Below are 23,786 nucleotides of genomic sequence, written 5' to 3'. Positions count from 1 at the left end.
GTAACTGTAGTTTAGTACTAGCCTCCAATGTTATAAATATCTATATGTATGATTTTCCTTGACCTGATATATGGCCTGTCCAACAGGGTGTCGTGATGTTACTAATAAATTACAAATTACAAATTACTATTGGTTAAAATACCCTAGTTGCCACTGCCTTATAAAGGGTTTAATTTTCTTTCCAAAAAGTGCTCGTTTGTTTCTCTACGATGCGGAATTCGATACGAAAAAGTGAAAAAAGTACACTGCCTATGCTGCACCATGGCATTTTTTGGCGGAGTCACGTTTTTCATAGGGTTCTCATACCTGCCACCAGAGAAAAAAGTGATCGTTAGCTTCCGTCAAATTCACCTATAGGGCTTGCATAGAAGCTTCCGTCCATATGTACAACACAGTAACTCAGCATCAAGCCGTATTGAGGACGCTTTTTTTACGTTTATAAAGACACGGACACCGTCTTCAGCCAGAGGCTGTACAGACTGAACGAAGCTTAACACTAGGTCACTAAGAAAGAAGTTGAATGCTACGCACCGAATAAATACCGCACGTCAGGAGGATCAAGGACTTATTCTTAAACTTCAGCCTAATCGAGCACAGACTACACACAACGGAAGCACTGATTATGTCAAGAACATATCCTATGCGCAGCTGGAACGGCGTTGAGATCATTATAGGAGACCTAAACGCTCGTTTACACCCGAGGAGGAGTTAAGACCGACAATTGGTAAGTTCAGCGCCCACAGATGACGAACAGCATCTTTTTCCAACACAGACTCGCATAGTGTTACATCTGGAAAGCACTACAGCAGAAATCCCAAATCCATCAAGTTCTGATTAATGGACGACACATCTTACGAAGTCAGGACCTATCGTGGCACTAACATCGACTTTGACCACTACCTGGGGATCGTCAAACTGCTCCCAAAACTCTCCGTCATCAGTAATATACATGACGCGCCATGGTACACCCTACAGCGACTGAGGCCAGATGTCGTCCGAATAGATCGGCTCCAAAGGCACGTTCTTCTCTATTTGGGAAATTTGTGCCTCACCATACGCGCAGAACCCAAGGCAATTTGCCGGCCGAGCCCTATAGAGGACTGCTGGAGTATTTAAGAGGCAGCATCAACAACGTAACCAAGAGCACCGTCGGGTACATGGAACCGAATCGAAGGAGTTCATGGGAAGATAATTAACCGGCCTGATTGATGACTATAACGGCCCAGATCTTTACCTTACGGCATCTTTCAGAAATGCCCCGAATATCAGATCTCCACGTTTGAAAACTCCACAACAAGCAGTATTTCAGTTTTCCATTTTAATACCTGCATTATCTGAGTTTTCTACCCATAAATATTTCTTCCCTGAAACTGATCCCCTCCTTTTCCTTGCTTTTGCAATCATAAAAGAAACAAACTCGTTGGGGTGGAAAAGATGGCAGAAAAGATAGGGTAGGTAGTGAAACAGGGCAAATTTTCGAATTTCTTTTCCTCGAAAGGATGCTGTTAGGTATATGCGTCTTTATGTATTCGTGAATCCACCACAAGGATGCTAATGTTTTACGCAGTCTAAAATTGCAGGTAACAACTTTCTGCCGTACATAACCAGCTTCCATCTCATTATTACATATATGCACTTACCGTTATTGGCCACGGCCTTGTCCAGCATGTCGCTGATCGTGTTCTTGATCAGGTCTCCCTTCGCTTGTTTGGCCTTCTGCTCGGCTTCCACCATCGTCAGCGGAATGCCCTGGGAGGTGTACTTTTCACCGTTCTGACGCAGCCAGTCCCGGTGTTCCTGGGCCATCTTCTGGTAGGGTTCCTTCTGCTCGTTGGTCATCGACTGCCGGAAGAAGAATAATGAAGATGATTGTTAATAATTGTTTTGGTACTTTCTTTATGATACATTTTTTGCATGCAACACTATCGAACACTATACTTACATTCCAGTGGGGCGACGCCCGCAGCTGCACCTCGTGCACCCCGCCGCGGAAGATGTGTCCGGCAGCTTCCTGCTTCTTCTTGAACTCCATCATGAAGAAGTAGTAGGGGCCCTTCGGCTGGTGGTTCCGTTTGTTGAATTTCTTCGGAGCCATCGTTTCTCTCCGCACGCACGCACGTGTCTTCCTCGAGACGCAATTAAAAATGCAGCAGCGCCGAAGGACGCAAACCGGTTTCCGGTTTCAGCTGGGAAGGATGCTTTTTACCTGCGGTACACCACCCAAAATTTTCCAGAATGGCGAAAGCGGCGCGGAAGCTTCTTTCAAGATGTCGGACGCGATGAGTTCGATTTTTTTCTTGTGCTTTCTACACACGTTTTACACAAGATTTTTACAATTTTCACACAAATCACGGTTCACTGCACATAGATTCCAGTTCGGTATTCACAATTTCAGCTCGCGAAACAGAAAATTTTACATTAAATTACACAACACAACAGAATCGCGCGGCGCACATTTGCAAGAGCCAGCACTTTTTTTACGCGAGACCACAACGACGACACACGGCACACATCGGCAGCCGTCAAAACTTGAATGAATCAAAAGCCTCGAAAACAGCTCGCGGTAAAAAAAAAGGAAAAAAAAAACTAACAAAACATCGAAAGAAAACAATCTTGTGCAGTGTTGCCACATATACAGACTTATCAGGAAAAAGCCGGATAAAAGAGCATAAAAGTTTTCGGTATAAGATCTCGTCGAGACGAAGGCGGCTTAGGGGCTGTCCATAAACCACGTGGTCATTTTTTTGGGACTTCTCAACAAACCCCCCCCCCCCCGCGTGGTCATTAGTCCATACAAAATTTTTTATTTGTCCATACAAAATGGTCATAGGCCGAACCCCTCCCCCCACCTCATGACCACGTGGTTTATGGACAGCCCCTTAATTGTAAATTGTAATTGTATTTAATTGTAATAATGTTATTAGCCGTCTTCGGTCGAGAGCAGAATATTAGCAGTAACAGAAACTGAAACTCTAGCTCCTTTCAAAAAATTTGATGCGTTTTATGGGACAGAAATGGGTATTCAATATGAAATCAATATTATTTAATATATAATCGTCAACAACATTTAAAAACATTTTGTGCCTCTGTTTGTGGCAACACTTCACCGTTGTCGTGTCGAGTAAAATCTACTTTACCGATTGCAGAAACCTTTCTGGTGAACGCAGCTTGCTGTCATCCGGTGAATCTGTTGATGTTCACGCTAGGATTTGGCACAGACGCAACGAACAGATCAAGTACTGGTAAAAAAAATCATTATGGGATAGCGGGATGAGAATGAATGAAATTCGTAATATTTACGAATGACTGCACACCTAATTTCGATAACCGAGCTCGGTAATTTTTTGACGAGATTAATGTCGTTTTCGTTTTTGCGGCGGTGCTACACCGCTTCGTGCTGTACTTTTTACTGAATAAACGAACATTTTCGGTGCAGTTGCATTGGTGTGCGTGCATAAACACCAAAATATTGACAACTTTGCAAACGCTGATTGGTGGACACGGTGTGCACCAGCTACACTCCCGATTTTTTGAGTGCTACACTATCATGCGCGGTGCAGAAAAAGTGTTGCACCGGTGTAGCACGAAAATCAAAAACGAACATTTTCGGTGCAAAAGTGCTACACCGGTGTAGCACCACCGCAAAAACGAAAACGACATAAACCTGCTGAGCACCGAACTCGCTCAGCAAAAATGCATTGTTTACCTTTTCCATACGATTTTGACAGTTGTTTTACTGAACCTCAGTAGAATCGATTACCGAAACTACCGAGATCGTACTGCTGTTATAATCTCGTCAAAAAAGTACCGAACAGGCAATTCAGAAATAAGTGTGTGGTGCACACAATAAATATGAATACAGCGCGGTCTGTTGTAATGTTTCTGAAAGTGCATTTGCATCATTAAGAGGAAACAAACCATCATCGTTTATTAAAAACTCAAAAGCAGTTTTGCCGTTTTTGTTTTTTGAAATCACAACAAATCAGTGAAGAGAATTGTTGGACAAAAGAAGCACAAAACAAGCATCAAAGAAGGCGCGACGATTACTCTTTATCCCTGCTGGTAACAGATAATGACATGATCTCGAAAATTTTTGTTGCAGACAAAACGGAAGCTGAATTTGTTGCGTACTTTCCAACTCGTGAATAGTCAATTATTACAAACCCAAAATCGAAACTGTTTGATGATAGATCTTCAGCAGATTTGCAGTGTTTACCTACTCGAAGTTACCGTTCCAAAATCACAATGCAAGGCTAAAAAATCTCTAAATTCGTGGTGTTTATCCTATTATCACAGACAAACAGACATACTACTCAAATCGGAATCACCGCACGATTTAACGGTCATTTTGAAAATATAGTGTGGTTCGGACTGTGCTCGCATGTGTCATGGTGGCGCTGCTGTGCCTCAATTTTGCAGAGAAATGAACGCGACGCCGATCAATGTTTACATAAAATGACTCAATCATGAACCTTCATTCATGTTTTATGAATGGATGACGCCTCGGGGGAGTCGTCACCTGCAAAATTGTTACATCGAGCCGAGGGAAACAACACCTGCAAATGAGTGCTTCGGATTGAGCATTATAGAGGGTGCTAGTGAGATGCCAAACGATGTTTTTGAAGCAATTTTCTTCTAAGTAGTATGTCTGTTTGTCTGTGCTATTATTTTCAAGTTGGGACAATCTTATGTCGCATTGCCCGCATAGTGAAATATAATTTATATTACAGTCAGTGTACGCAGAATTTGCCCCCGCAAGCGAAAAATAGGCAACAAAGAAGGCACGGCAACAACGCTTTGTTTTTTCCTTAGCAGATTATGACAAAATCGCTCCCGAGTTTGTTCACAACAAAAACGGTAGGAATATTTGTCTCGTTCTATTCACATCGTGATTTTCGCATTGTTTTACAAGTGAAACTCGATTCTGAGGTTTGCAAGAGTATTAAGTTGTCCAAATGCTTATAAATTCGATGATGGGGGTTGAAAATTTCTACAGAAAAGCCAGAATATCGTTACACGCACGGCAAGCGATGTTTGTTTTATTGCTCTCATCGCCTGACATACGTTTGTTGCGGAGCGCTTTTGTTACCAACATGCACCGCTTAGGACAAAGCGTTTGTTTTTCGGCGTGATCCGTTTTTCGTACCCTGATTACAGTCCACACAGTAAGTTTCCTTTATCTATTACCACAGACAAACAGACGTAACACTCTGATAATTCCCATCGTACAACGATTTAACGGTATTTCTCAAAATTCGATAGGTGGCCAACTGCCCAACCGTGGCGCTCGCATAGTTTTTGTTCGAGTTTGACGTTTGCTCACTACCGCCACCTAGTTGATGGTCGGCCAAACTTAGTACTTTTAGCATTGGGCGAATATGTTTCCGTGACTATGATTTAAATCTAAAATCGTTCGAAGTGTTACGTCTGTTTGTCTGTGCTATTACTGTTACTGTACCACGAACTGTTGCTTTTCTGTTGAAATTGTGAAACTCGAAGCATTCGATCATAAATAACGGTTTATGTAACATTGTAACCCATCCCAAGCTGTAACAACATATCATATTGTGTAGAAATTGTCAAAGAATATAAGGATGAAAACTCGGGAGGCATGGTGGCAATATGGAATGACCTTTTATCAAACGGTTTGTGATTTTATTTGCACAACACACTTACACATATGTTTTTCACTGTATGCCACTTAAAATCGACAGTTTGCCAAATAGTAGCTTTCATTGGTATCTGTACCGATTAAACTTTGCAGTTTTCAGTTTTGTAGAAAAAAAAAACAAAATATTTCGCCCACGAACTGAGCGTCAACAAACTGAAAATTGCCTCGAAGAACGGTTTTAAGTGCATGGAGCGGTCTGGATGAAACAAGGGTAAGTTTTCCGTAAAACATAAATTAATTTTTTGTGCCATATCTCATCGAATGTACATTATTTTGCAGAATACGCGAGCTTGAGAGTGCGACTTGGAGGGGTTCCCCCAAACGGAGGAGGAAGAATTCGTCCTGCTACGAGCGGGAATTGTAAGCCCCTCGCGATTAAAAATCTGCTTCCACCGGAGGAAGGTCCAAAGTGAGTTTTAATTTCCGTGGGTGCGACCGGACCCAAAATGGAACACGTCACAAGTCGGAGAATTCCAGTAGACATCGACATCACAACCCAGCCCATCCGGAATAGCCCGAGATGCTCCTTCATCGATGCAGGTTACGCTCGGTATGACGGTATGATGAATTAGTTGAGAAATATTTATTCAATAAAACAGATCTTTAATTAACGTATAACCACTTTTTATTTTTAAACGGTTTTAGTATAGCTGAACCGTTAAATGACAATTGCTAATAGTCATCAACAGTATGAGAAACGCTGCATTTACAGTTAGTGATTATGCGGGAAGTTAATTGGGTTGTTTAGCGAATTAAATATTGTCATTTTCTTTAGCCTATTAGGCTCCGATTAAATCGGAAGAGCTCCTTTTTCTGAGTATATGTGATTTTATTGCGTTCCAAATCCTTTGTTTTGATGGTTGAATAAACCAAAACGGTTTTAATTTCCGTGAATAAAATGACAGTTCAATCGATAAAATAACAGTTCACCCGAACAAAAAATTTTCCCCATACAAACTTTAAATCAAGCTTAACTTTACAAAATACCGTATGCATTTAATGCATTTTAAAAATAGTTCCCGGGCACCAAAAATGATGAAATTCTGGATTTCGACTAATTTTTGGACGGAGATTTCGATCAGGCAATAATCTGGATAACCCAATTAAGAACTACAATATGCACGAGTCAAAATTGAGTTGCGACAATTCGAAGTAGGTTAAAAAACAATTTTCGCACCGCCGGTCACTTCGGATTTCAAACAAACCTATTTAGAATACAACTGATGGAGTGAACACAGCAAAAAATAAATGCAACCCGCCCGATGTAATTCATTCCGATGTATTATCGTCGCACCACCAAATCGAAGTCGTCGCTAGAAGCACATGCGAAGTTGCAGCTGCGAAGTAAATTTGAATCTATTTTTTCTGTTGCGCATCATTAAGCTAATTAAGAGCAACAATATGCACTAATTCAAATTGAGTTGCGACATTTCTAAGTAGGTTAAAAATCAATTTTCGCAAGTTCGGTCATTTTGTATTTCGACCAAAAGCATAATACTAAATAATCAATGTAATCACGATTCCTATGCACGATTACATCGTTCTGATGTAAAATCTTTTGTTCTTATGTGTACATCGTCCGATGTAATATTCATGCAACCGACGTATTGATCGGGTTGCAGCAGTTCAGATGTAATATTACACAACAGTTTTTTTCTGTGAAGCCATAAATTTGGTGCTGGACGTAGTGCTGATTTGAATAGGTGGTTGCTTTAAGTTGGAAACACTGTGATTTTTTCGGTTGCAGCCAGGCGTGACATGCACTTTCAATGATTTCAGCGTTGGTTTAAATGAGTTATTGGGTTTCTTATTAATGTTTAGACTACTGTGATAATTTGATAATCCACTGAATTTTCATTTTCTAGTGACATTTCACACTTATCAAACTTATTTTGTTTACCTGTTGTGCATCCGACGCCCTTGTCATGAACTCAACCGAACTTGTTTACGCTAGCCGCTGCGAAGTCGTGTGCGAAATTCGACTGTGATAATAATGAATTCGGGCCGAGTCTAAATGTGTGCAAATGTCGCAATAAATGTATTTTCATACTTTGTCAAATGAGCTAATAACACAGACAATTCGATTTGAGTAGTATGTCTGTTTGTCTCAATTTTGTCAATTCACAATTCCTCCGCCAGTCATGACTCCTCCGCTCAGACCCATGGAGGCATTCGTCATGATCGTTCCTCCGCCATTGTTCTGCGCGATATTGTTCATCCCTAGCTTTGCCCCACTTCCCATCGAGCCTACCAACAACATGAAACCCGGTGGACCGAATCCAGGTATGATGCACCATAACCTGTTGAAACTAGTCCACCATGGCCACGCAGGCCATAGCGAGGCTAGCTCCGTCGATGCCTGTTTCTTAATAATAAATAAAAAGAACGTCTTCCATCAAATGGGTCAGATTGGACCGGGTGGACCATTTGGAGGCTATCAGCAGCCGAATGTGAGTGTGATGAATCCAGGAGGTATAGCTCCAGTACGGGTATCTCCGCCAACGATTAACCGGATGCCCAACATGGCGATGGCTGGAGCGAGAATGGGAAATCCTCTCGGAGGCAATATTGTGCCTGGGTTTGGAGAACAAAGCCTCGCCTGTGTTTTTATTGCCAACAGGTTATGGGCCCAGGGACGCCCTGGCGGTGGTTCGGGAAGCGAGGAGACCAAGATGCGGTACCATCCAATATCCGATGAGGCCTGGTGCCAATAGTCGTTGAGATATCGAGAAGCGGTGAGGATCTAGTATCTTGAGGGAACTGCGCTGGAACCAAGAGGTCGAGACAGAGGGTGCTGGCTGATCGGGACGCTGGAGCTGGATGGCGGGAAGGTACTCGGATGAAGCTTCGAGCCAGGAGGAGCTTGGAAGCAAAGGTAGCTCGGTAGTGTAGAGCAAAGGTAGCTCGGTAGTGTAGAGCAAAGGTGCTATTAGGAGCTCGGCGGGCTTTGGATCCAGGAGGAGTACGGTGACCAGATATGCTCGGGACGCGTCAGATCTGAGTGTGTGATGAGGAGGAGTGTTGAATGGTAGGTACATCCTTGGAGGTGCATCACACAGCTCAGTGGAGAGCTAGGTATCAAGTGGTAGGTAAATGGAAATGAATTGTAAATATGTTATACCTAGGTTGAATAAAGGAGAGGCACTGAGCTGGTAGCAATATCAGTCAGTGCCTGGGTTTGGAGAACAAAGCCTCGCTTGTTTTATTTCCAACAGATACAAGGTCTGATACACAAGAACTTACAAAAAACTTAGGAAAGCAATTGTGTTTTTTATATTAACAGACTTTTGTAGTGGGTGAACTTGTTTGTGTTCAAAATAATCAGTACTTTTTCCATCAGCAGCTATTCAGTTCTGTGACAAGATACAAAATCGACATTTCCAATTTTTTTAAATACCAGTTAGTGTTCCTGGTATTATAGATGAATGCTCGATATACTGTATCCCATTAGAGACATGTTCAAAAATTGAGTTTCTGCCACCTTTTCTCAAAATTGGACCTCTGTGCAGCAGTAGACCCCCTCCCTCCCCTTTTAGCGATACGTAATATGTGAACGATTCCTCGAAGGATTTAAAATCGATTTCTCTGTTGTACCTATTGCGATTTTGCTCAGACTTCAGTGCAATAAAATTTTGTCTTTCTCAAATTTCGCAATTTCGCCGTTCTCGGACCACCAGTTGATCATGTTTCACAACAAAGCTCAATCATGGTTCAATTGATTTCAATATTCTAATATTCAACTGAAACTAAGGGTGCTATTACACTCTTTGCCCAGACGCCAAATATTTGACCACTTTTGACAGATAAATTTTGGCAGGTTGTTTGGCTCTGTTTGTTCCTATTCGTTTTTCGAGAGTGACAAATATTTTTGTTTGCCATGTACACCTTGGTCAAAATTTAACTGTCAAAAATGGTCAAATATTTGGCATATGTCAAACAGTGTCATACTAGCTTAATTCAACTAATAATCAGACCTAGGATCAGACTCTGATCGAACCACGTGTTCTAACGTCGCATCGGTGAACGTTTTGGATTGGCGCGAACGAAAAACAAACACCGGCCGCTTCAACATAAATAAACATCAACGGTAACAGCGTGGTGAGCGTCGTCTCCCGCGCCTTCAGCCGGTGTTGTTTCCATTTCTTCCGTACTTGTGGCCGCCGTGACGTCACTCAAAATCCGCTCATCGCGAACTGCAGTATACGTCGCACGCACACACTGAAACACGCTAACGAACCGCCGAGTGAAAGACAATATAGGCGGCTGTCCGGCCGTTCGTTCACTCATTCAGTTTTGAGACATAGCCGAGCAAGGATCTACGAAGAAAACCGAGAAGAAAAATAACGGAAGACAGTTTTTTACCTACCAAGAGTTAAGAAGAGTGAAAAATTTCTTCAGAAAGTTTACATGCTGTACTTTGCGGTAGAAAGAAGTAAATAAACATAGTTCAAACGTGTGGAGTTCAGTTTAACCGGTCGATAATACGCTGAAAACGGAAGAAGTGTGTGGATTTTTTCGTTTCTCGCACAGCCGAAAAAACGCAGAAGGAATATTTGCGTTAAAGGGAAAGTTCGACATTGAAACGACGACACACACAGTCAAACGTGGTGAAAAAGCAGTGTGAAGTCGGTGGAACGTTAACGAGAGCCGACGGGTAACTTTATCGATTTTCGAGAGTGAGTCGAGTTTGGATACGCTAGACGTCGCACGTAGTCGTGTCAGTCGGTAGTTTTGGAAGCCGCTTGTGTACAACTCGAGGAGTAATCGATAATCGTAACTTGAATCTACTATTTGATTGTATTTGGAGTGAGAAGTTATTTAACAAGAAAACACGAAAATGGCTTTCATGATGCCAGTGATGAAGAACGAGTTCGACATCTACAAGGGCCGACAGCGACGCGTGTCCGAGTGTTCGAACAACAGTTCCTGCCGTTCGCGAAAGGTGTCCGAGAGTTCGCGGTCCGATTGCCCAAGTTTGTCAACGTCACCGGGCAATGAGTTTATGGCCGGATCGCCAGCTCGTCATCGCAGCCATCCGATGTACATGTCGCATCTGGGTTCCACCCGGCCGCAGTTTTCGCGTAATTCTTCGCGAACCTCGCAGACATCGCTGATTACCAGCCCTAGTAAGGCCAGCTCGGGCAGTAGTCCGCCGAAGCCGGCAACCGCCGACAGCCAGAGCAGTTTGAACAAGTTCCATATCCGGTTGGTGGACAAGCTCCGCAAGTCGTTACGAAAGAGCAAGTCCACCGAAGGCCGCTCATGAGAAGATAAGCCGATATCCAGTAGTGACCCTCCAGACGCCGATACGGATCTACGGGATGATGCAGATGTTGATGACGACGAAGACGTGGGACAGGTTGAGAACGGGGAGTTGGTGCTGTCGGATAGTATCCTGCACGTTACGTCCAAGCCACCGCTTCCCCGTCATCGTTCCGGTGCACCGCAACGGACCAGTAGTTGCAGCGATAGCGGCCGGTGCCGATCCAGGCGTGGCACTTTCAGTGCCCCGAGGTAATTTCTGGCGAAAGCTTCTTGTGAATTTGGCAGTAGTGATGGGAGGGGCGAGTTTAGATCTAATCCTGTTAATGCCCTATTATGGCTGTACACGCAATTTAACTATTATGAGACCAACAACGGAATACCTATCATCCAGGAGGAACGGGTGCCATTAAGTGCGATGTTTATATGTGTAAACCGTGGCCAGAACAACGCCAGCAAAGGCGTACTTGTACATCGAAACATAGAAAATAGCACAATATCTGATCGCAAGTACGTACGTTAAATTTTACAGCTTACCAAGGACAGAAGAAATTTGGTTCTAAGTTAGGAGGCAGCAGCTTTAGCTATTTAGTTAACAGTTACAATTTGGTTTTTCATAGACAAGATATTTTACTCTCTCCTTTTATCAAACGAAAACGCATTCAACATCGAAGACTAACCACTATGTTAAAGACATCTTCTGTATGGATGATTCGCCTCGTTGCTCAAAGTTTACCGAGAAAGTCGTTTCTGTTGAATAATCGTTGTTTTACCGCAAATCAAATATAAGCAAGCAAAGCTACAAACTTACGTAACGCATACCTACTGTTGTATACATGCCTAATGGATAAACACAGATTGGCCACGCTTGTAAACGCGGACCACTCTCTTTGGAAGCGAGCTACATGTATATCTTACCCAATAATCGAATATTCTAAACAAATTGGTGTTGAATAAGCAAAAGCAAAACCACAAACGGTACCTTATCGACCGAGGACGTCAGATCGAAATGCATTGAACTAATCTAATCCAAATCTGTGATATGTGCTTAATATACATAGATTTACATCAGATAATTAAAAACAAAATCAGAATACAATATACATTATATACACGGTTTTACTCAATCAGCCCTCTATTCGGGCCCGATATTGAAAACAAACACACCAAATTATCACCGGTTTTAGTGCAAAAGCGAATCCCTTTTGGTTTTACGATACAAAAAAAAACTATATAGATGTCTAACTGTGTGTTCATGTCTCGTGTTTGGGTGTTATCAAATCAGACTCGCAGGAGAGGAGAGACGAGCAAAACAAACAAAAAGTTGAATCTTGTGCGAGAGAGACACATTACAGGCATAGTTTATGACCACGCATTATCACACATACTCATATCCAACATGCATTAAATTCAGTGAGAAATAAACAAAATTAAAGTACATTTTTGTTTCTCGAAGCCTGTGTGAAGAAGTTAGCTGTGATTCGAAAGAGTATCAACAATTGAGTGCACCATGTGAGGGCTTGTTCATTTGTGTCACATGAAATTAGAAAATCGACAAAGCAAGCGAAGTAGCCTGGGAGGGATCACGAGCACAGACAAACTGTGAAGGTTTTATTTTTGGTCGAGTTTTCGAAATTAATTTGCTTGAGAGGAAATGCCGCATCACGTGATTTGTTTGTGGTCGGTCCGACAAATTTATTTACAAAAAAAAATCTACTGAGGGTAGGTCGAAATGCAATACGAACTGTAAATATATCGCGCTTGCTATATACATCTACAATTTCCTGTTGCTCGCGTTGCCACTTCAAGTCTAGAAATTTGAGGCATGTTTGTTCACAATTTCATACTTTTTGACTAAGCTGTATATCCTACTTGGAGACCTACGATTAGCTTGATTCATATATAGATGTCCTACTTACAGAGCTTTCCCTTTCCCACATGGTAGATGTATATTGACACATTTGAATAGTATTAGCAAAATATGAACAAAAAAAATCAAAACAAATGAACACTTAATGAATATCACGCAAAACAAAGCTTTATTTTAATTAAAGACTGCTGCTTAGGTTAAATTGTATTTTATGTTCCCTTAGAAAATAACGAACCAACAAGTTACTATACAATTAGAACTCTATACTTTGTTTGATAATAAGCTTCGCTGCATGCCTTGAAATAGGCACACTGACGTACATTTCTATGGAGCGCGGTTAGCTGTCATAACTTTCAGGTTATGTGTCACACTTCATACAAATGCATGTCATGTCTGTCGGCTTTTAGATTTCAAAATCCGTCGAAAATTGGTAGCGAATTTATAGGGATACATTTTGCATTAACATTTAAGTGCTTTGTATTTTCTCCCACTCCCTCCTTCGGTGAGTGTTTGTTTGTGTGTGGCGTTTGCAGAAACGAAACAACTAAGGCAATTCACTAGCTAATTTGAACTACTTTGGAAGATGTCTATTTTCCGAGCCAAAAAAAAAAAACGCAAAAGTAAAACATTCCACTTTGCCAAAACACATCTCAGAAAGGAAAGGGTCGAGAGAGAAAGGGCTGTAGGATTGAGTGACGGAAATCTCCCTTTTTGCGAGAGAAATCGGTTTCTAGTGCCCAAAAGTTTATTGTCTAGTTTCAACGAAATAATTTATTTCCTTTGTTTGTATAAGTGTATTAGTAGATTTTTGTTTTAGCATTAAGAAGAACACACATATATTTTATACGATCATATGATGTATTGGACTTACAACATAAACATGATACCTTGAATTGAAAATAAATTACCACTATTACGGAAAAAATATAAGAAAGTTGCGTTGAGTTTTATTTTTTCTTCGAAAGTTCAGTAACCCCTAGGTTTGTATGATATTGTTTCCTTATCGTTAGAAACTGTGCTACTCAGGGACGACGACACACAGTCGGTAAATCCACTAAAACATGGCAAGCTATTTTTTTATATTTTGGCCTAGGGGCAAGACACTGTGCAACTGAGAAATTCAGAGTAACTCTTTTCACCCATTTTCATCAATGATCGACGAAATTTGTTGAAAAACATCCCTAAAACTGCAAGAAAAGCAAGATATCGGGCAATTTTGTTTTGATTTTGCGATAAATCAGGCAACACCCAAGTATAAACGGTAGCAATCCGGAGAAATTCTGAGTATCTCTGTGAAGAAAAATGTACTCTCCAGCGCAGTGTTTTGCCCCAAGATTTTAGCTTAAGAAAACTTGTGTCACCTCCCTAGGTGCTACTGTTACAAACAGTCGTTACCCAGTTCAAACTCCACCTTTATTTTTTTTCGCCAATTTTTGGAGTACCCCTAGGAGTACCCCTGGAAATGAACGTTTTTACTTCAAACGTTCACGGAACTACAAATCAACCCAAATTTAAGTTGTTTTGACGCAATCCCGGTCTTCCGTGGAATAACTCAAATTTGCGTCAAACAGCGAAAGTGGTGAGTGAGTAGTTCTCGTTTGAGAGCGGCAAAAAAATTAACCCACTGGTAAGTTATTTTCACCCAACGGAGGCCTCAAATGACGCAAATTTGGGTTAACTCAAGAAAACCCAAATTTGGCTTCTTCCACGGAAGAGCAGCGGATGCGTCGGTGCTTCTCTCTTTGTTTTCGACAACATTGCGGTGGGGCGAGGGAGAAAACAACCCAACTTTGAGTTAAAACTAAAAGCAGTTTAGCCAAATTTGAGTTTTTAAAACTTATTCTTTGGGTTTTAATATTTTTCCGTGTTCATTAAATGACATTTTCTAGAGATGCTAAATTTGAATAAAACATAACATTAAGGTAAAAAAAACTAGGGGCAAGACAGATGTAACGAGACAAATTCTTCGCCAAAAGTGTTGCTCAGAATTACTCACGCTTTCTCAGTTTTTCTTCCGTTTATGTCAAAGTGTGATCAAACATTAATATCAAAACGCAGTGCTGCATGTACTGAAGGAAAATGAACTTTTTGGATGAATTTATCAGAAAAAAATGCTCTGGATTTTTTGGAATTGATCTCGTTTGCACAGTGTCTTGCCCCTAGGTAAAAACTAATGTTTTTTTTTTTAATTTACATCCTGAATCTAGGGGCAAGACACTGTGCAAACGAGAGCAACTCTGAAAAATTCAGAGTAACTCTTTTTATCAATGATCAACGAAATTTGTTGAAAGACATCCCTTGAACTGCAATTTTCATTCAACACACGCAACATTTTGCAGTTTGACAGTGGTGCCAGATCTCACTTAGGTATAAATGGGAGAAAATCTGAGAAACTGTGAGGAATTCTGAACAACACTTCGAACACAGATTTTCTTTCGTTAGATCTGTCTTGCCCCTCAGTAGGTCGGCTCAAGAGGCACGTTCTCCTCCATTTGGGAAATTGGTGCCATCATGTGTCTTGCCCCTAGTCCTGAATCAAGAGTCCTATAATATATTCAGGATATGTTAATCTGAGAATGTCATTGATATTTTGATTAACGATACACTCATCTGTGTCATTTTAAGAAAGATAAATCACAGACATTCCTTTGCTCGTGCGTCAATCCCCACCGGCTAAAAGAAGAAAAACCTCCTCCATCTGGTTCAGTGGTAGCGACTACTTTCCCTTCACCTCTAGCAAGCAGAGGAAAATATTGTGTTATATTTTTGCCGACCTCGAAGCAACCCGGGAATATTTGCATTACAACCGCGCTGTATGCTACAAAAGAACCAAGAAAAGAACATCACAATCGTTAGAAATTCTCGAGTCAGGCGAGTGAGTGAAGCCAAGAAAGAAGCCGAGATTACGACTGAGAACGGAACGGAGGCACATTTTGCGAATGGTGGCACGAGTGCACGGGTTTCGCGTTAAAAATATGGCACCGGATTTGTTTACAAACTCGTGCAGCGTGAAAAATATTCTTACACGTTGAATTGCGCTCCCTCCCCCCTAAAGCATGTGCCAACGAACGACGGAAAAGCAATTTACCGTGTGAATTGGCTTACATGTATGAGCTTATATTACGATAGTGTGCGAGCCCCACCCTCGACGTGAGCAGGCTAATTTTAGTCAGTCTTCGTCGTCTTCGTCGCAGATGGCTGCTCACCCCCACTCCTCGACAAACGTCTGCTCTGCTGCATACCAGATCGTAGTCATACCTCCTCTCGTAAAATACAATCAAGTTTACATTTTTTTTTATTTGGTGATGCGGTTAGAGCTAGTTTGAACCGGATTTTCAATGTCACGGTGCGTATGGTAGGGGTTAGTAAGGCAATGACGTCTTTGTTCGCATCGTTAGCGAAATATCTTTCTTTCTGTTGTTCTTTACTTGATTTTTCTACGATTCGTAAGTATTTTATTTCCAGTGTATGGAATATTTACTGCCTACTATATCGCTATAGCTTATTGCTTATAAGTCATAATACCGCAGTTCAACGACTCAACTCATAGCACAACCGATACATACAAGCTTCATAAATTTGTATATGAATTATCTCGTATGTACTGCCACTTTTGTTCCAAAATTCGAAGGAACTGGATTTGTGGACAAGAAATCGAGCAAAAAATAAAGTTGATTAAAAGTCGAACACTTAATGATCGCCAGTTTCAATCAAGACTCATAACGAAGAACGAAAAATTTCAATACATACTTCAAGGAGCTTTTTTGATATTTTGACCAATTTTTAAATGGTTTATGCACAGTGTGCACAATTAGTGTACATTGGACATCCCTTAAAATGTATTTTTCATCAATAAATTCATTTTTAGGGATGCCCAATGCGCATAATTTTTGTGCATAACTTCTAGATTGAGTTGAAATAAGGGCGAAAGTAACATGATCGATTTCTCTTTATCGACTCTCTCTTCTGCAAATTAAAGTGACATGTCACTTGCAAGATGCAAATTCAATCGAACTTTTTTACACTTGTTTGCATCTTCTGTCACTTTAATTTGAAGAAGAAAGAGTCGTTGAAGAGAACTCGCTCATGGTACTTTCGCCCTTATTTAAACTCAATCAAGACTTGTCTTAAAATTTATTTTCTTCACAAAATAAATTGAAAAGAAATGCAGTAGACACACTCGCTCGGTGCAAACGCTTCAAAATGCAACAATTTTGCAGTTATCGCACCGCTATTTGTCAAAATAAAACGTCAACGGTAATGCGATGTTTTTTGCATGCACTTTTGTTACAGTGCGATGTTTTCTAAAAGCACATTGGATGCATCCTGCCACCACTGACAATTCAACGTCTGTTAGATGTTGCAGTTATCTAATGTCATTCGTCAAGTGAAACGTTAACATGTTGCAATCATTGAACGCTTAGTGTACCGTCCCACCCCGCTCATTCGACACTACAGTAGACGTTCGGTCGGTGCAATGCTTTTTAACTGCAAGTCCGGTAAGTGCAACAAATTTGCAGTTATCGCACCAACAAACGTCAAAATGTTAGCCCAAATGAACAGTCGAATCACGTTCACGGTTATTTTTTGTCGTTTGACAACTTGTTGACATTTGTCAGTCGTTGCAGTTACCGAATTTCGTTCGTGAAACGTAAACATGTTGCAGTTATCGAACGTCTACTGTATAAACCGTTCATTCCAGGGGGCCAGCAAAAGGCAAAATCACCGTAGCTCACAACAAAAACACGTTCAAAATAGTTTGTGCTGAAAATTGATGCATTACACAATTTCTTACTGATTTATTTGCTATCTTCGCGTTGTCGTGTAATTTCGAACGATTGTACGCCAAAATTTTGGTAACCTTTTGCTAGTTTTACACGTTTTACTTAAGTAATAACTTATGGTAATGACTAATTCGCAAATGTCGTACACATCCCAGATCTGTCAGAGTGCCCAAAAGTGTCAATTTCCCAAACATGTCAAATTCATGTGGACTACGGCACATCTATTCGTGGTTGACGTCCGCGCTACCCCGCTGGTTCATTCCATATTAATCGAATTGAAAAGTGTTAAAATGTGACAGCGATGTCATATACTGTCTTGGGGCAAGACACTGTGCTGGAGAGTACATTTTCTTTCAGTTGCTCAGAATTTCTCCGGATTGCTCTCGTTTATACTTGGGTGTTGCCTGATTTACCGCAAAATCAAAACAATATTGCCCGATATCTTGCTTTTCTTGCAGTTTTAGGGATGTTTTTCATGAAATTTCGTCGATAATTGGTGAAAATGGGCGAAAAGAGTTACTCCGAATTTCTCACAGTTGCTCTCGTTTGCACAGTGTCTTGCCCCTAGTATACAGTAAATGCGAAATTATCAGATATTGAGCTTTTACTCGTACGCGTAGAAGACGAGAAGACAAAAAGACAAGAAGACAAGAAGACAAGAAGACAAGAAGACAAGAAGACAAGAAGACAAGAAGACAATAAGACAAGAAGATAAGAAGACAAGAAGACAAGAAGACAAGAAGACAAGAAGACAAGAAGACAAGACGACAAGACGACAAGACGACAAGACGACAAGACGACAAGACGACAAGACGACAAGACGACAAGACGACAAGACGACAAGACGACAAGACGACAAGACGACAAGACGACAAGACGACAAGACGACAAGACGACAAGACGACAAGACGACAAGACGACAAGACGACAAGACGACAAGACGACAAGACGACAAGACGACAAGACGACAAGACGACAAGACGACAAGACGACAAGACGACAAGACGACAAGACGACAAGAAGACATCAAATTGCGTCGATTATCGAAAAAATAGTAACTACGAATTTCTCAGAGTTGCTTTCGTTTGCACAGTGTCTTGCCCCTAGACTGAAACCCTTGAAAATTCAGGGAGGGTTCTACTCGAAGTGGGATTGTTCCCGCTTAAATTACGCAAAGATTAGTATGCTAATCGTATTTAAATTCCTTAGCACACTTTATTCCACTGGTCAGCCGGTGACAGCCATTAGACGTCAGACGCGTATAGATACCTACGTGCACATAATATCAGCAAGCAGAAGGCGCCGAGTGGAGAATCGTGTCAAACCGGTTGAGGCTGGTTCTGGCGGGTGGTTTCGAATTCCATAGTTGCGCTTGAGACGTTAGACAAACGGCTATATTCTACGGTGGTTCGTTCGCTTCTCTCGAAACGCACGGGTGGCCAATAAAACCGGATTATGAGTAACGAATCGATAGCTGTACGCCTACTATACAGGTTCTGGACTCCCTGATGGGATGAAATGGTGCGTGGTGCGGAGGCAAGGGGCAAGACACTGTGCAAACGAGAGCAACTCCGAGAAATTTGGAGTTACTCTTTCTATCGACGATCGACGAAATTTTTTGAAGGACATCTTCAAAACTGCAATTTTCATTCAGCACAAGCAACACTTTGCAGTTTGATATTGGTGCCAGATCACACTTTGGTATAAATGGAAGATAATCTGAGGAACGGTGAAGAATTCTGAACAACACTTCAAACGCAGATTTTCTCTCGTTATATCTGTCTTGCCCCTAGTGCGGAGGTGGTAGTCCAGTCCACAGTAGCGTGCCAGGAATTTGCCTCTGCTGAAACACGTGTTGCATGCGAATTACACCCGATCGCTGATGGAAAGATTTGAATGTGGCGAAAAATTCCTCCCAGATCGATTACCACCACTGACTTAATGGCGGGTAATTAACTCATCGACCTGTAGGTCGTTATAGAAATACCGGTTGCCAGTGATTCACACACAGCCTACTAAGGTGGAAGCTGCGGGTCTTATGAGTTTTATAAGAAGCTTTAATCGTACGTGACCGCACGCGAATGCGCCTACCTATAATGCTTACACGCCCATGCATTTATAATAGAATATAATAAATACCGGCTTTCCGAGACATTTTCCATATGTATTGGTGGAGGACTGTTGCGAAATAATGAGCGATGCATCTGGAAAGCCTGGGACACTGTAACCGGTTTGCAAATGATTTAATTGTGGATTCAATACAGGCGCGTACGCGCTAAATATAGGTAGTCTGGAAAGTTGACTAGGAATTGCACAGTCTAACTGGATTGCGTGCCAGAGGCTGCGTTGATTGCCGTTTTTGGCAATCTAACGCCAAGCTAGACGCCAAGTCCAAAGCCAGCAGTATACTATTTGACCAATGTGAAATATTGACCACTTTTGACAGTTAAATTCAAGATACACAGGTGGACTGGACAACAAAAACATTTGCACATATCGAGATATGTGAATTTAAGATGTGACCTAGGGGCAAGACAGATCTAACGAGAGAAAATCTTTCTTCGAAGTGTTGTTTAGAATTCCTCACAGTTCCTCACAATTTCTCCCTTTTATACCAAAGTGTGATCTGGCACCAATGTCAAACTGCAAAGTGTTGCATGTGCTGAACGAAAATTGTAGTTTTGGGGATGTCTTTCAACAAATTTCGTAGATCATCGATAAAAAGAGTAGCCACGAATTTCTCATAGTTGCTCTTGTTTGCAACAGTGTCTTGCCCCTAGATTAGAAATAATCGCCTTTAATTGCTAGACATCGCTTCAAAAATCGACTGTTCCTGTGTAGGGTTTACGTATACGTATTACGTAAGCACCTTGTAGCTTAAGTTTTAGAAAGACAAGCCAAGGAAAACCAGAGAGCACTTGTCACTTCAATGTCTGCTGTAGAGCTGACTTACCACACTAATGGTAATTAAAGGATTAAAGAATAGAAAAAAAAAAACTCAGAAAATTTTCCACTGCATGATGACAAGTAGACCGATGCAAATTTAGAAATTTTCGCTCCCCTATGCTTAATCGATGCCAAATTAGGTTCTGATTATCCTACCAAAATTTGAGCTTATTTGGATAAAATTTGATTGAGCACACGCCATTTTAAGTTTGTATGGGAATTACTATGGGAAAGTCAAACTTTCATTTTCACAAGTTGAAACTTTTTCCAATGTTGGGTTTAAAATCAAACCAATGTGGATTCATATAGCTGACATTGCAATCTTTCACATTGCCGAAGACACCACACACGTGAAACATAGAGAATTTGCTATTCATAAAAATGTAACTTTAAATCTTTTAAGATGATGTTTCCCTTTGCTTTATGGGAACACTGCCCGCGGAAATTTCTGCCTAGTAGGCCGATGGAAAAATTTGCAGCGCAGATGTCAAAATGAAAATGTGATGGCATGCAGTACCAGCGAGGACAGCGATGCTCATTGTTGACTAGGTGGTAAATTAAGCCAGGAATAACAGGCTTAAGACAGGAATTAGCAAACTATCTATCTCCTATCGTTCGACAACCCGAAACTTTGGGTGTGGGAGTTCGACAACCCGAAAGGGGGTGGGTGGGGTCTGAGTTGACCAAAAAAATGGTCTTAGTTTATGAACAGCGCCTCGTCAAAATTTGTATTTTTGGTCGGTCATCATGTCATGCAGTACAGCCACTCTGACTTTTGCTGAAATTATGAAAAACTTCTCCCTTGCCGCCTGTGCTCGAAGTTGAATCCATAGGACACTTTCACAACAGATAGATTATCCTTAGTCCACTCTCCATGCAAATGACCAAAAGTCTATGAGGAAAAGCAATAATGATTTATCTTGAGTAATTACAGTAAAAGAGATGTTCATTAAATAGTAAGAACATATTGAAAAACATATTCATCATTCATAGGTTTCACCGTTTCACTGCTACTGTTGATTGTTGTATTCTCGTTCTGTCACTTTGAATCGCAAAATTTTGCTTTGGCCTACTAGGCAAAATTTTCCTCACGCAGTGTTCCCATAAAGCAAAAAGAAACATCATTCCAAAAGATTGAAAGTTTTATTTTGTTGAATAACATTTTTTCTGTATGTTTTACGTGTTAGGTATCTTCGGCAATGTGAAAACTGTTAATTTAAGCTACTTGAATCCACATCGGTTTCACTCCTAAGGCACAATGGAAACAAGTTTCAACTTGTGTAAATGAAAGTTTGACTTTTCCATAGTAATTCCCATTCAAACTTTAAATTGCGTGTGCTCAGTCAAATTTGATCCGAATGTGCTCAAATTTTGGTAGGATAATCTGAACCCCATATGGCATCGATTAAGCATAGGGGAGCAAAAATTTCAAAATTTGCATCGGTCTAATGACAAGCATGGTGGTTGGAATCCAGAGCTACATATACACAGCCTCAAACACCCCACGCGGTGGTAAATATTATTGGACTTATCTAAAAATAAAAGAAATACGATTCCCATTCAGGCGTGCAGTGCGCTTCGACACTGCATCAACCATACCAACGATTCGTGAAGCGCTTGGAACTCGCGTGAGTTTCCTATACCTACGTATGAAGCATCGCAGAGATTTTTCGCGAAACATGTGTCGTGGATTGGAAATGCGCCTATACTTCCTCCTCAATGGTTGCGGAAAAGCTAATCGCAAGGGAGGTACGTCATTTCGATGTAACCCCAAAATAAGCGAGCATGTATAACCAAAGAAAAACGAGCAAACCAGTAGGAAAATTCCATCTGATTTCAAGGCCATGTTTGGTGCGGTGTATAGGAATGGAACGGATGCTCGCGAATCAATAGTTCATAAATCATGTTGATTATTTGCATGTTTTTTTTTTTTCTTTTATGACTGAATTTTATTTGCGGTGACTATCGAGTACACTGAAAAAAATCTTATAGTATCTGCAACGATGTCATCATTTTTAATTCTACCATGCCAAAAAATAGTTGGATTTACCATTTATTTTGTTACGTGTACCATAAAATAGTTAATAAAGTAAATAATAGTTAATAAAGTTAATAAAGTAAATTTGACCCTCGTTACAGTCAAAATTACCATGTCCTTTTTTTCAGTGTAATGTGACAATCTAGGGGCAAGACACTGTGCAAACGAGAGCAACTCTGAGAGATTCTGAGTTACTCTTTTTATCGATGATTGACGGAATTTGTTGAAAGACATCCCCAAAACTGCAATTTTCATTCAGCACACGCAACAATTTGCAGTTTGACATTGGTGACAGATCACACTTTGGTATAAATGGGAGAAAATTTGAGAAACTGTAAGGAATTTCGAACATTTCGAATACAGATTTTCTCTCGTTTATTCTATCTTGCTCCTAGGATTTTTCCCATTTATACCAAAGTGTCAAACTGCAAAGTGTTGCGTGTGCTGAATGAAAATTGCAGTTTTGGGGTATCTTTCAACAAATTTTGTCGATCAACTCCGTATTCCTCCGAGTTGCTCTCGTTTGCACAGTGTCTTCCCCCAAGTCTTGAGCTGAAATTCAAAATGTTTATTGACTTCATTCAAGACAGCCTTGGAATAATTTTCTTGACAACTGTTGTACGAATACCACAAGTCTGTCTCAGCTATTAGGCGCATTTTTCACCAGCTCTAAGGTCATTATTCTATGAAACTCTGATAAGCTATACTCTGATTGTAGGTCATCTCGATCCGGTTCTACTCCATTCCATAGTCCCGGTCATCGGGTTATCTTCGTCTTCAATGAAAGCACTACTCCGGAAAACCACATTTTAGATTCGAGATTTCTGTCACCCATAATCACGTGTGCATCATGCGTTGTTTACTACGAGAAGTGTGGCTGCGAGCTGTAATCTGCTGGTGGTTGTAAGCCGTCAAACAAAATATTCGTATGGCGATTTTATCAGTAAATCACGACCAACCAAACTGGTGCAATCTGGAAACAGGAAAAGTAACCCTTGTTGTTGATGTTGACCGTTCTACATTGAATGGATGTTATCTTTGTTTACCAATAGACGGGTTCCGTTTTGGGCGATTCGACAGGTACTAATCACTGCTAATTATTCTTATGATAGGCTAAAAATACACTGGAGCAAGCGATGCCGCAATCCGAAGTGGAAGCTGCTGTTGAAATTAGCATTTCTTAACCCATATCCGCCCAGCGTCCTATTTATAGGA

General features: G+C 40.9%; 3 protein-coding genes across 3 annotated transcripts in view; 2 read left to right on the top strand and 1 right to left on the bottom strand.

Moving 5' to 3' along the window:
* LOC109426146 (protein maelstrom homolog) overlaps positions 1–2,542 on the bottom strand; it is a 34,625-nt gene extending 32,083 nt beyond the window's left edge. The window contains exons 1-2 of the mRNA XM_062857206.1: positions 1,943–2,542; positions 1,641–1,842 (exon numbers count right to left, since the gene is read on the bottom strand). Of these exons, the coding sequence (XP_062713190.1) occupies positions 1,641–1,842; positions 1,943–2,095 (355 nt within the window). The 5' untranslated portion in view covers positions 2,096–2,542. The remainder of the gene's footprint in view (positions 1–1,640; positions 1,843–1,942) is intronic.
* Positions 1–23,786, top strand: part of LOC109426084 (uncharacterized) — a 645,679-nt gene that overhangs the window by 53,061 nt on the left and 568,832 nt on the right. The gene's annotated exons all lie outside the window — the stretch shown is intronic.
* LOC109426145 (uncharacterized) lies at positions 9,945–13,728 on the top strand. Its single transcript, XM_062859214.1, has one exon. The coding sequence runs from the start codon at positions 10,509–10,511 to the stop codon at positions 10,935–10,937; it is 429 nt and encodes a 142-aa protein (XP_062715198.1). The 5' UTR covers positions 9,945–10,508; the 3' UTR covers positions 10,938–13,728.

This window comes from Aedes albopictus, chromosome 3 (assembly GCF_035046485.1).
Source record: "Aedes albopictus strain Foshan chromosome 3, AalbF5, whole genome shotgun sequence".
NCBI classification, from domain to species: Eukaryota; Metazoa; Arthropoda; class Insecta; order Diptera; family Culicidae; genus Aedes; species Aedes albopictus.
This window is presented reverse-complemented; position numbering and strand designations above follow the sequence as displayed.